Source organism: Zingiber officinale, chromosome 11B (genome assembly GCF_018446385.1).
Source record: "Zingiber officinale cultivar Zhangliang chromosome 11B, Zo_v1.1, whole genome shotgun sequence".
In the NCBI taxonomy this organism is placed as follows: domain Eukaryota; kingdom Viridiplantae; phylum Streptophyta; class Magnoliopsida; order Zingiberales; family Zingiberaceae; genus Zingiber; species Zingiber officinale.
In genome coordinates this window covers 72969859-72983172 of record NC_056007.1, presented here as the reverse complement: position 1 = coordinate 72983172, position 13314 = coordinate 72969859, and the positions used below count along the sequence as shown (strand labels likewise).

The 13314-nt window shown below is 37.0% G+C and overlaps 2 protein-coding genes across 6 annotated transcripts; both read left to right on the top strand.

Annotated features, from left to right (window-relative positions):
- The first annotated feature begins 200 nt into the window (after positions 1 to 200).
- LOC122033390 (chaperone protein ClpC1, chloroplastic) lies at positions 201 to 8253 on the top strand. Its single transcript, XM_042592395.1, has 10 exons — positions 201 to 334; positions 1492 to 2098; positions 2955 to 3070; positions 3148 to 3270; positions 3390 to 3575; positions 3732 to 3947; positions 4029 to 4246; positions 6202 to 6277; positions 6344 to 6433; positions 6659 to 8253. The coding sequence occupies exons 2-10, from the start codon at positions 1537 to 1539 to the stop codon at positions 7835 to 7837; spliced, it is 2766 nt and encodes a 921-aa protein (XP_042448329.1). The 5' UTR covers positions 201 to 334; positions 1492 to 1536; the 3' UTR covers positions 7838 to 8253.
- Positions 8254 to 9748: 1495 nt separating this feature from the next.
- Positions 9749 to 12105, top strand: LOC122033488 (protein LAX PANICLE 2-like). Of its 5 annotated transcripts, none has more exons than XR_006126561.1 (5): positions 9749 to 10135; positions 10232 to 10285; positions 10366 to 10438; positions 10519 to 11474; positions 11550 to 12104. XR_006126561.1 is itself a non-coding variant. In XM_042592526.1 (5 exons), exons 1-4 carry the CDS (start codon positions 9768 to 9770, stop codon positions 11469 to 11471), a joined length of 603 nt encoding a protein of 200 aa, XP_042448460.1. In that variant the 5' UTR covers positions 9749 to 9767; the 3' UTR covers positions 11472 to 11474; positions 11550 to 12090. The 5 variants fall into 5 exon arrangements, 4 of the variants coding, with proteins under 4 accessions (XP_042448460.1, XP_042448461.1, XP_042448459.1 ...); XM_042592526.1 differs by having other exon boundaries at positions 11364 to 11474; positions 11550 to 12090; XM_042592527.1 differs by having other exon boundaries at positions 10519 to 12105.
- The last annotated feature ends 1209 nt before the right edge of the window (positions 12106 to 13314 follow it).

Below are 13314 nucleotides of genomic sequence, written 5' to 3'. Positions count from 1 at the left end.
ACCGTCAGATTGGTTTCCTCGAGTAATCTATCTTCTTAAAAAGACCTGCCAAACCATCCAACCTCTTCTATGGGTGGCCTCGGAGCTACCCAGCCAAGAACCGGAGTCTGGAGATTCTAATGACTAATGGGGCCCATGACATCTCAAATGAAGCGAAGGTAAGAAAAACGTGCATCGTGGCTGCTGTACGGAAATAATTTGCAATGCTTCAGAAATAAGTTTCTTCTTCTCTTCATCTCGTATCTTCTTCTCTATTTATCTATTGGCCGAGGAGACAAAGAACTAGTTTTTCTTTTCCTCCGCCTCCGCATCGGAGCTTCGTCTCTCTTCGGAGGTAGCTCTTTCGCATCTCTGCTTCTCTTCTGGAGTTTGTACTAATTCTCCTCTCATCCGTTGCAATCCTAAGCGTTGAATCCTGTTCTTGTCGATATGTTATATCGGGAAATTTGAGTACTTTTAGGGGATTTCTCCCCTTCTTTACATTTCTTCTTAGGACATGTTGATATCATTGCACTTTTTTGTGTTTGATCTGATTGTCGATTAGAGATCTAGTGTTTGATTAGATAGATTTTTAGTTTTTTTGGGGCTTGTGGGCGGTATCTGTGGTAAGATGTAGCTCGCGAGAAAGAAAATTGTCGTGATGCGCATTATTGATGTCGTTCCTTTTGTAATTCATCCATTTTCAATTTCGAGTGGCTGCTTGGAATGTGTGACGTAGCACCTGCTTCAAAGCGGGACATTGCTTTTATGCTCGGAGTGGAAGATGCATTTGTTGTTCTGAAGTTGATATGAGGATTAGATTCCTGTTTCACAGCGGGATAACTCTTATGAATCAGGTTTTCTGTATGTTTTGAGTTTCCATTGGCGATGAATAACTTTCTAGTTTGCTTCTACCTTTATGGACATCCCTCATAAAAAAGTTATACATGTTAGAGACTATGACCTGAATTCTGTTGTCGTGGCCCAAAATTTAGTTGCACCACATGTCCATAAAGTTTGCGTTCTTGTTAATTAAAGCTCCAAATGAAATTGGTTTGTGTACATGGTTTATGAGCAACTGTACATATGGGCTGAAATTACTCCATCCTCTACTGTTAATTGTACGTGTGCAGATTTGGGAATTGATCCGACTATATGTGGTAGTAGTCCTACTGCTGCAACCACAAGCGATGTAGTTCATATCATATATTTTTATCTCCCAGACATTGAATATTTGTGTATGGAAATAAAATGGTATCATTCTAATTATTTAGCATCTAACTGTTTTTTTTTTTATTGTCTTAAAACTTTGCTGTGGTTTAGACTTTATCATGTCCTCATTCACCCTTTCTATTTAATGAGAATGTTGGATACTAATTTTGGAGTGTCTAGCTGTTCTACTGGATTTGACAATTTCTCTCTTACAAGGATTTCAAGCATAAGAATTTGAGGGTTGCATATCAATTTCTTGGCATGGTGCTGTATTAATATGATGAAAATTCATGACTGCAGGTGTTGTGAGGATCCAAAGGTATTTGTCTCTTGTTAAAAGGACTGATGGCTGGTTCTTTGGTTCAATCAGCAATTCTTCCCACTGTTGCAGTGAACAAAGGACAAAGCCATCTGCGAGGCTCTGGGAAAGGTAAAAGAGGTGCCACGATGATACGTTATCAAAGAACACCTCTTCAATTGCAGGGCTTCATAGGATTAAGACGAGTAGACAACCTAGGCACTTCTTCAAGATGTAATCATGACTTTTGTTCAGTGGTTTCGAGATATATATCTTATCCCCAGGGAAAAACCAGTCGAGGAGTTGCGAAAGCTATGTTTGAGCGATTTACAGAGAAGGCAATCAAAGTAATTATGCTTGCTCAAGAAGAGGCAAGGCGTCTAGGTCATAATTTTGTTGGGACAGAACAAATACTATTGGGCCTTATTGGTGAAGGAACAGGTATCGCTGCAAAAGTTTTGAAATCAATGGGGATTAATCTTAAAGATGCTAGAGTGGAAGTGGAAAAAATCATCGGCAGGGGAAGTGGATTTGTGGCTGTTGAGATACCTTTCACACCTCGTGCAAAGCGTGTTTTAGAACTCTCATTAGAGGAAGCTCGGCAGCTTGGTAATTTCAGATAATTCTCAATTATAGATTTCTATCACAGAACTTGTTTTTTCTTGAATTTAATTACTTATGTTTAAAGAATTATGCTAATTTGACCAATCTGCTTGTTTCTAGTCTGTCGCAAGATTTTTGTCACTTGTTTGGTATCTTGGACCTATTATGTTAATTTTAGTTATTGAAGAGAAACCATGCAAGCACCATAATGCTAACATGTCCAGAGGTAGAATAATTATCATTTACATCATAGCTGTAAAGAGCTAACACGATAGAAACTTTAGCATATTTCATTTCCTGGATCATTCTATTTGGGGTTATTATGTAATGCTACCCATCTTACTTGCACCAACTGTGTTTAATTGAAGGAAACTTTCTAGTGTCCTGTGGCAAGAAAAGAATGGGAATTTAGAAATCGAATAAGAAAACTGAAAAAAAAAAACATTATTATCAAAACTTTTTCTTGTAATCATTATTGTTCTACCTGGAAATTACTTGATCTTCCCTCAAAACATGAAATTTTACTATAAAAATGTTGGGAAGTGAAAACTATGATCAATTTCTGTGAACAAAGTCACAAACTGCCTGTAAAACCATGGATGTACCATGGATGCACTAATATAACTACTTTGTTGCCAAACTCTAGTTTTGGCATGACTAAGCATTTATTTACTTAACAATAAATGTTCATAATTATTGATTCTCATGTGCTTTGACTTTTACTAATTTATCAACCAGTACCATGCATGAGTGGCAGTAGCTCTTCTGCTTACCTCTTACTTCTTTGGCTTCTTCCTTTTTTCTTATCTTTTGGGCTGGGCTTTTAGCTTGGAGTTCATCGCCTATATTGTTAAAACTTCAGGACATAACTACATAGGGTCAGAACATTTACTTCTTGGGCTTCTTAGGGAGGGTGAAGGTGTAGCTGCACGTGTGCTTGAGAGTCTTGGAGCTGATCCTAGCAACATTCGTACCCAGGTAAAATATTGTTTAACTTTGTTTCATATTAATACAACTCTAGTATTGAGGTAACTTTGATCTTCATTATGGAATAGGTCATTCGAATGGTAGGAGAAAGCACTGAAGCGGTTGGTGCAGGGGTAGGTGGAGGAAGCAGCGGCAATAAGATGCCTACACTTGAGGAGTATGGAACTAATTTAACAAAGTTGGCAGAGGAGGTAATCTTTGGATCCTTTGACAAATGCTTGTTTATTATTATCTTAAACATCAAGCATCTGAGCAAAGTTTATTATAATCTTAAACATCAAGCATCTGAGCAAACTTGATAACTACACAGGGAAAGCTAGATCCAGTTGTTGGCAGGCAAGCACAAATAGAACGAGTTACACAAATTTTGGGCAGGCGGACAAAGAATAATCCCTGTCTAATTGGGGAGCCTGGTGTTGGAAAGACAGCTATTGCAGAGGGACTTGCTCAGCGCATAGCAAATGGTGATGTTCCAGAAACAATTGAAGGGAAAAAGGTGTTTAACTACTTATCAGTCATTGTGAAGTTTCATAAAACAGTTGAAATGACATAGTGACCAGGAAAACCTTAATGAACATATAAGATGCTCATTGTCTATATCATTCTGTATTGTGAACTTTTGGGATTATTTATTTCTAACGTTGTAATTTAGGTGATTACTCTTGATATGGGACTTCTTGTTGCTGGTACTAAATACCGTGGAGAGTTTGAAGAAAGGTTAAAAAAATTGATGGAAGAAATTAAACAAAGTGATGAAATAATACTATTCATTGATGAAGTACATACATTAATTGGAGCAGGAGCAGCAGAGGGTGCCATAGATGCTGCTAATATCTTAAAACCAGCTCTTGCAAGAGGTGAATTGCAGGTATGCCCATTGCTCAAATTTCCTATTGCAAGGTATATGAACCTATTAAATCTCAGTTATAAGTTATTGATTTTGTGTTAGTGCATTGGAGCCACAACACTTGATGAATACAGGAAACACATTGAGAAGGATCCTGCTTTGGAAAGACGTTTTCAACCAGTAAAAGTTCCTGAACCAACAGTGGATGAAACAATACTGATTCTTAGAGGGCTACGGGAAAGATATGAGATTCACCACAAACTTCGTTACACTGATGAGGCTTTAGTTGCTGCTGCTCAATTGTCCTATCAGTACATTAGGTTGGTGCATTGCATTCTGATACATCCTTTTTATTTTATAATAATCCTTGCGTCTATTCTATGTAGCCTTTGATTGATTTGTCTACCACCCAGAACTTCGCAAGCTTTTATGATTTTGTTTTGTTGCTTCTCCTTTTACTTTTTAGACAACTGCATAGTTACCAATGGCCCATCATTGTTTTGATTAGTTTACATGGAATTGCCTGAAGTGCTGCTATTTTTTTTTTTGTTTATTTTATATCTTTCTGAACCATACTGATTCAATCTATTTGAAGGTATGTGAAGTTCAGTGTTGATATGTATACTATATGTATTTTCATGCAGAGTGATGCATTCTGGATAATTGGTAACTAGGATAGAAATTGCAGTAGGGATATTTCTGCCATCAGAATCATTTTAAATTCTCTAGTATTGCGGTATCAATTTGAGGAACCAAGATATTTATTTGTTCTAAAATGTAACTGGGTTGGGTTAGTGTGCGTTAGCAAGTTCCAGAATTCTGCCTCTATCACCCTTGCAATTTATCATTACCTTCTATGTGATTCATATTTTCTCAAAGATTATTTAACTTCTTTTCAGAAACTATTTTGTTAAATTATGCCACTTTTCATATTTGCTGTGAAAAAAATGTTGCTCCTCATGACTAATGTGTAAATCCAAGATTTGAAATCTTGACTCGTGTTGGAATTTTGGTCTTTAGTCAGAGTGATGTGGGCTTGATATTGTATCGTGTTGTGCTGATATGATTTCAATACTTATTTACTTTCAAATATAAGGTGTATATCAATTAAAAATATTTTTTTATAGATATTTGAGACTAATAGGATACCATTGCAACCATCCTCCTAATACTAAAAGGAGTGTAGACCCAAATTAAATAATTATACCATGGCATAGGCATGTAGTTTTGATATTAATTTATCTAAATTTTTATCAACATATCTCGATTCAACACTAGGAGTTGGACTTGTAATGACACCGTTAGAATTGGAACTGATACAAATCATCGGATAAGGATACACATATTTTATTGAGCTTTGGCATGCTGGATCACCATATAATGCTCTGAAATAATGAATATAATGTTCTCATATGATGGATTTACAATATAATGCATAGAGTTATAATAAGTAAGAAGTACAATGAACTTGATCATAGTAAATCTCAAACGCTCACATATTTTTTCATGTCTTGACAATCATGAATTTCATTTTATTTGCCACTCTTATAATATTTGTTATATGTTATATCTTATGTATAATATGTATATAAGTATGGAATCATGAGTTTCCAGATTGTGAAACTATGAATTCCTCCTCGAATAAGTCCCATTATTCAATAATGACGTAGATGCGAGCAAGCGCTGCTCCCATTCGCAGCCGTGTTGATGTGGTCTTCCTTGATTTGTCTGCTAAGCTCACTCATTCCTCTGATGCGATTCCTCAATCGCCGCTTTGATTCCCTGTTGGTAATATCTTCATCCCTTCCTCTGATCTAGATCCTTGACTCCTATTCTCTGCCCTGCAATCAACATTAGAAATCGAATCTAATTCCTGTTGTCACATCGCATGTTGGTTTAGAGCATGTGTGACCAACTGAGAGAATAACCTGTATTATAGGGCACTATAAAAGCACAATCAACATGCATGGTACAAGCAACACCAGATAATTTACCATGTCAATGAGTCTCATGTCCTGGTGTGGGATTGAGGTGAAGCTTTTTGTCCTTGCTAGGCAACACAGCTCGATAATTGGTTCCATGTTTAACTCATAATGTTCCTTTATGTTATCGAGTTCTGTGAACTATTTGATTTTCATTTTTCTTGATTTTACAAACAAACTAATTGCTTACAAGCATAACTTTTTCCCAAGGAATTCTACATATCATGTTGCTAGTATGATCTCTGCAGTTATTCATAGTTGTATAATGCTTATATATTCTGTTATGGCTTCAGTGATCGATTTTTACCGGATAAAGCAATTGACTTGGTTGATGAAGCGGGATCTCGTGTTAGGCTTCGCCATGCACAGGTAACTTGGTACCTTTCTAGCATGTTATTCTATCATATTTGCTTCAAATTAATAGTTTTTTGACAGCTTCCTGAGGAAGCCAGGGAACTGGACAAAGAGCTTAGGCAGATCACCAAAGAAAAGAATGATGCAGTCCGTGGTCAGGATTTTGAAAAGGTAAATCTATTTCAATCAAAGTTTTTGAGTAATGAGTTGGTGACCTTGATGATCTGTTTAAGCATATATCATCCAGTGGATGATCTCCAGATCTCCAACTCACGGTTGCTTTGCAACCAAATACTTCATACCAGTTTTTGTGGTTTTGTGCATATCCTGCAGCTGTTCCTAATTCCTATATATCTGAATCTAAATTATCCATATATTTCGGCAAATCTTTTACAGGCAGGGGAACTGCGTGATAGGGAGATGGAGCTGAAGGCGCAGATCTCAGCTCTGATAGACAAGGGCAAAGAACTAAGCAAAGCAGAGAGTGAGGCAGGTGATGGTGGTCCTCTGGTAACAGAAGTAGACATCCAACACATTGTATCTTCATGGACTGGAATTCCTGTAGAGAAAGTCTCTACTGATGAGTCTGATCGCCTCCTCAAAATGGAAGAAACTCTCCATAAACGTGTTATTGGGCAGGATGAAGCTGTTCAAGCTATAAGTCGTGCCATTCGTAGAGCTCGCGTGGGTCTTAAGAATCCCAATCGCCCAATTGCTAGCTTCATATTTTCTGGTCCAACTGGTGTTGGAAAATCAGAATTGGCAAAGGCACTAGCTGCTTATTATTTTGGCTCTGAGGAAGCCATGATCCGGCTTGACATGAGTGAATTTATGGAGAGACATACTGTTTCAAAGCTCATTGGCTCGCCGCCAGGTTATGTTGGTTACACTGAGGGTGGCCAGCTTACCGAAGCAGTTCGTCGCCGCCCTTACACTGTCGTCCTCTTTGATGAGATAGAGAAAGCTCACCCTGACGTCTTCAACATGATGCTCCAGATTTTGGAAGATGGGAGGTTGACAGACAGCAAGGGGCGTACAGTGGACTTTAAGAATACCCTCCTAATTATGACCTCCAATGTTGGTAGCAGTGTGATCGAAAAGGGAGGACGGAGAATTGGATTTGACCTTGACTACGATGAAAAGGACAGCAGCTACAACCGAATTAAAAGCCTTGTGACAGAGGAGTTGAAACAATACTTTCGTCCAGAGTTCCTTAATCGGCTTGATGAAATGATTGTCTTCAGACAGTTGACCAAACAGGAAGTCAAAGAAATTGCTGATATAATGCTCAAGGAGGTCTTTGACAGGCTGAAAGCCAAGGATATTGAACTACAGGTGACAGAGAGATTCAAGGATAGGGTGGTGGATGAAGGTTACAACCCAAGTTATGGAGCCAGGCCACTGAGAAGAGCCATAATGAGGCTCCTGGAGGATAGCTTGGCTGAGAAAATGCTAGCTGGGGAGATCAAGGAGGGAGACTCGGCAATCGTTGATGTCGATTCAGAAGGAAATGTCACTGTTCTAAATGGTGGGAGCGGCTTGCCTGAATCAGTTCCCCCAGCTATTCCTGTATAGAGTCTGAACCGTCAGAGTAGGTATGGAGCTTCTACGGCTCAAGTTAAATCTTTGAACTTTTGTTCCAGGATTCAGCTTCATTCACATCCTCGGAATACTAAAAAGAACATCATGTGTAGTAGTAGCATAGTAAGCAATAATTGAAAGATAGGACTGAGGTGAGACGTAAGCTTTGCAGGAAAGATTGCAAGTTGCATTTAAATGTTGGTGCTGGTGAATTCTATGCGATCTACATCTCTTGGTTACTATGTTTGGTATTGTTATGATCATATTACAAGCTAAGTGATGAAGACTTTGAGCAGTAAGGGGTTCAGTTGAATTGGATAAGTGTATTTGCTTCAACTGGTTTGTATTCGGTCAAGGTGGATATTGCTTGGTTATGCTATCTTAATTAACAAAAATCATTTTGGTATGCAGAGTCAAAGTCACATCTTTAATTAACATAGTCATGCCCCTAGGGTGTAGTATAGATAGTGGGTGTATGATATCTTTGACGTAATAGTTAGAGGTCGATTATAAAAATTGACGATCTAAGGTTTATACCATCATGCGCTTATGGTATGTACCTATATTTATTTTCTTCTATGGGGTTGATACTAGAGAGAATATTAAGATAACAAATTTATTTCACAAACATCATACTTGATCTTTCTTAGATTTATTTCACCCAAATGAAAACATGTGAGTCAATCAGCTCAACGTGATTTTTAACAAAGTGTAGTTTTACATTAACTATAAATACGTCATTTTTATAAAAATCAATTGTTTAAAAATTATTAAATTAACATGGATATCATAAAAAAATTCTTTTACTCTGAATTTGGAAAGTGATGAATTCATTGCAAATTTAAAAACATCTGATCTGTTTGAACTTGATTATCAGGCGAATAATTAAAAGGGACATTCAAACAAACTAATAGCGCGCGGATTCTTTGGAGGTAAATTAAAGACGATCGATAAAGGGACATCCAAACAAACTTTCAGCCGTCAATTTAATCTGGATTTAATCCTGACTATCGTCGTTAATGATGGCCCTGCATGCATCACTTTCCACAAGCTGACAAGAATAATTGATCTGAAGATAATTAATTAATCAATTAATCTCGCTCCTTCCTTCTTAGCCACTGCCATCCAATTTCGATTATTTTTTTTAAAATTCGAAAGATATATTATCTGGTAAATTAGAGAATAAACCATAATCATAATTTTAACTTTGTCCCCATGTCCAAAAAAAAATTTTTATTTCTATTCTCGCATGTAAAGTTTTATTTGCTTCAACTCTCGTATGTAAATATCGTTATCTAATTTTCTATTAAAATTATTCCTCAGATTTTTTTAGGTACAAAAAGTCAAAAAATGAGTATAATTCCTTTTAAATTCAGTATTTTAAATTAAAATTGAGTATATTTTCTATCAAATTGAGTACCGTTTTTTTCCTGTTTAATATAATTTATCCTAAATTTAACATCATTTAAAAAAAAATCTAATCTATTTTCCATGTAATTCAATATCATTTAAAGAAAATTTAATATATTTTTCATACAATTGAGGTAGAAAAAGAATCTACTCAATTTGATAGAAAATACTAGATTCTAATTTAATGTGTTGAATTTAAAAAAAATTATACTAATTTTTGAACTTTTATATCTAAAAATATCAAAGATAATTAGATAAATTGGTATTCACTTTTGATTAGGGAGTGGAAATAAAAAAAAATTTCACTGAAGACAGTATGCAAAATTTTATTTGTGATTAGAAACTGCACCCAAATTTTCCCATATATTATTTGCCTGCTAATTATTTCCCTACCTTAAAATATATGTGTGTCATAGAATTAAACAAGTAATTAAGATAAGGTAGAAGATATATATGTGTGTGTTATGATACCTCAAACTCTCTACTTTCCTAGATAGAACCTCACGTTTCCTCCATGCTCAATATCCTACCAAGAACCATTCTAATTGCTTGTCAAAACTTGACCTCCATGGATGAGGAAGACCCCTCTTCTACCATATTACTCCATGAAGAACAGGAAGAGCAAGAGGAAGAGGAGGAGGAGGAGGATACGCCAACTAGTGACTGGCTGAAATTGGCACTCCCAACATCGTCGGACCGACGACCTAATTTATTAACAGAGCCACCACCGGTGATACAGCCGTGCATGCTACGGTCAGAGACACCGGAGTTTTTGATGAGAGCGGCAGCTTCAGCACCACCGGATGTGAGAATGAGGGTGGTGAGTCCACCAAGAAGATCACAACCTGGTGTTTGGCTCATACTTCAAGCTGCTCAAAATCAGTGAGTTGAAGGTTCAACAGATGATAATTAGAAGTAATATTAACATGTTTTTTAAGAATAAATTAATTAATCTTATGTTGGTTTTGGTTCATGCAGATCAGGTAGAGAACCCTATTTGCCCCAGATAGCCAAGAACTATTTGAGGATAAAGTAAATATACATAGGCTTATAACCCTCTAGCTTCTCATCATGTTTTTAATAATTTTTTTTATTATTCTCAATGATCAAAGGGATGGGAGATCAACACTCAGATTGCTTATGAAGTACTTGGTGAAGAAACTAGGATTGGAGGATGAATCAGAGGTAATTAAAGTCGATATCTTAAAATGCTATATAATATTATATTGCTGTAGTCTAGCTATTTGAATGAAAATTACATGCAGAAAGAAAGATAGAGCATGCATACATCAGAGAATAATTAACAAAGTAAGTGAAAGAAAATAAAGCTGCAGATACATTTTGCCTCTTATTAGTTGTCTTTTTATATATATTTTTTTCGATGATAATTTGTGCACAATTGTTCATACGTTGTTACTGGGATATGGAGTTACTTGAGTTTAGTTGAGTCGATGTTGGTATTTTGGTGGCACATCATTTCTCACTGATATAGAAAGAATCATGATAGAGAATGCATGCATGTCACGTTTATCTCTCTCTTTGGAACATATACATGCCATCCAATGTTCTTTCAATGAGATTGTCACTAGTTCTTCATTGTGATTAATTATCCTTGTGTTCTTGCATCGAGTTTCATTGTCATACAACCAATGAAACATGATACTTCAAGTGCAGGGCATGCATTATGTTCTTAGCTTTTGTTGGTGGATGCATCTCTATCAGTGGTTGAACCCTGTCCAATAAGTTGACATCAGTTGCCCTATACATCAACTGGTAGCCAAATTATAATTATTGTTCTTCTAGCTCATTGTTAATTGATGCTAGCTGATGATGAATGAAAGCAGGAATACATAATCACACAAGCTAACTAGGTGCTAATTAACAAACCTGCAGTACACTGTCATGCTCTTAGCTTGCTGGTCTCACGTTAACTGCATGCAATTATTAATCAGACCCTACCTCACATTAATTAATTATAAGTTCAGAATTGTAGATATTAAAAACCCTACACATTAAGGACCACTTTTCGACTCTCACATTGGGTGATGGAGAATCCTCACCAATTGGCTTTAGCATTAATTTGTTTGCTTCTTTATTTTTCTGATTGAAGAAGAGAATTAAGGGAGGAGGTTGGTTACCTATACCTATCAATAGCGAAGTAACCATGCATCATCTGAACCTTTTCTCAGTTTCACTGCGTTATGAGCAAGCAATCTAATTGGTGAGACGACTCGATCGATATGTACGTACATAATCATGTATATCCAAGTACTGAACTCTCATGTACTGGTATCAGGTAGAGATCACATGTAGAGATCAACAGCTTCATCCCTTGTCGACATTGCAGTATGTTCGGAATACCATTTGGTGCTCAGGCAATTCAATGATCATGACTCCTAACTCACCAGCAATCGATCACGTCATGACATTACAGTACAGGAGAAGCAAGCATGCATCCGTCTCTGGACCACTCTCGTGTAGCATTCCGCTGATGTTTTTATGAGGCTTGTTCAGATCTGTCTCCATCCAGCTGCCAAAGAGAAATTACAGCACAAGAAGATTTTTTCTACTTCAATCCAATGTCGGAACAAATTCTTTACTTCATTCTTTACTTTGCTTGACTTCTTAATTTACCCATAAATCTATGAATGTTGTTCCCGTATGAGATCGTCTATGGGTGAGCCATCGGTGAACTGTCTTCTATGTTGACGAAGTCGCCAAACTTCAAAGAAGGAGGGGGGGAGAGAGCCGGATCAAATTGAGTGTTTGTGAGGCTAAGAGGGAAACGGAGAGTTAGAACGGAGGCTGGAGTGTCCCGAATCATCCAACGCTTAAGTCAATTTTCCACGGGGAGAGGGAGAAGATGAATATTGAGGAGATGCAATTATATTATAATATGTACGTGTTTATGTACCTTTGCCTCTAGCTATAAGCTACTTTTATAACACTGAAATGGTAGAATATCGTGTAGGGTCATGCCATGCCGACCATGCTGTTTACGTGCTTGCCCACATGTTATTTCACATGTTACACCAGTCTCTGTAAAGTAGGGATGACAATGGGTCGGATTCGGATCGAATTCTATATCCTCCGTACCCATATCCATCGGGTATATGATATCCGATGGGTATACCCATACCCATTAAAGGATCGGATATATTTTATACGTGTAATTTTTCTTCTTTCTATCGAACTATTATCATTCAACAAAAACATATTAAAATTAACACCCTATTAAAATATATATATATATATATAATTAAAAAAATAGATTAAACATCTATATAGTCTCCTACTAATATCAACAAAAAATAGTAAGTTGATTTTAGAAAAAGAAAATTTTCTTTAACATATGTATATATATTATTTAATCAGATATTCGGGTCGGGTATCGGGTATTGATAGTCCCTCCATACCCTCCTCCATTTGGGTCGGATGTCGAATCCTCCATCGGGTTCGGGTGAAATTGTTATCTCTATTGTAAAGTGGAGGAGGGTTGGGAGAAGCCTTGGATTGACGAGAATGAGCGGAGGCATTGGCCTGTTGGATAGGCAAAGCGATCGAGTCGAGTTCCCAGTGTTGATATGAACCGAGTCGAAGGAGTCGGAAAAGCTAAGCCTCAGGAGTAAGGTAGACCGAATTAAAAGAGCCGAGGGAGATGAGTCTAAGGTGTCGGAGTGAATTGAGCCGAAGGAGTCGGGAGAAGGCTAAGGAGTTGGATGAGTCAGGGCCTATTTGACTTCTACCTCAGCTTGATCAGCCAGCGCTAGCGAGGCCGGTCCTCACCACGCGTGTAAACCTCTGTATCAAATACTAATCACAAATTAAATTGTCCTACTTATTTTTTTGGTTGTAATTTAGGAATTGAAACAACAAATAAAACTGTCTCATAATTTGTTTAAACAGGAGAGTACGTAGTTATCATACGAGTGTTTTCAGAACAAAAGCTGATGTAGACGAATGGATAAACTAATTAACCTCACCAAGAGGAAAACTTCTTGTACACAGAGACAGAATTAGTAAAATGAAAATTCTTATTGATTGTGAGATGATAATTACAG

Bases quoted from the DNA above. Each gene is read 5' to 3' on its own strand.
- LOC122033390 (XM_042592395.1), top strand. From the start codon at position 1,537: ATGGCTGGTTCTTTGGTTCAATCAGCAATTCTTCCCACTGTTGCAGTG. The intron at 3,071-3,147 runs GTAAAATATTGT...ATTATGGAATAG, and splicing joins CTAGCAACATTCGTACCCAG to GTCATTCGAATGGTAGGAGA. The intron at 4,247-6,201 runs GTTGGTGCATTG...TTATGGCTTCAG, and splicing joins TTGTCCTATCAGTACATTAG to TGATCGATTTTTACCGGATA.
- LOC122033488 (XM_042592524.1), top strand. From the start codon at position 9,768: ATGCTCAATATCCTACCAAGAACCATTCTAATTGCTTGTCAAAACTTG. The intron at 10,136-10,231 runs GTGAGTTGAAGG...TGGTTCATGCAG, and splicing joins CTTCAAGCTGCTCAAAATCA to ATCAGGTAGAGAACCCTATT. The intron at 10,439-11,549 runs GTAATTAAAGTC...TACTGGTATCAG, and splicing joins GATTGGAGGATGAATCAGAG to GTAGAGATCACATGTAGAGA.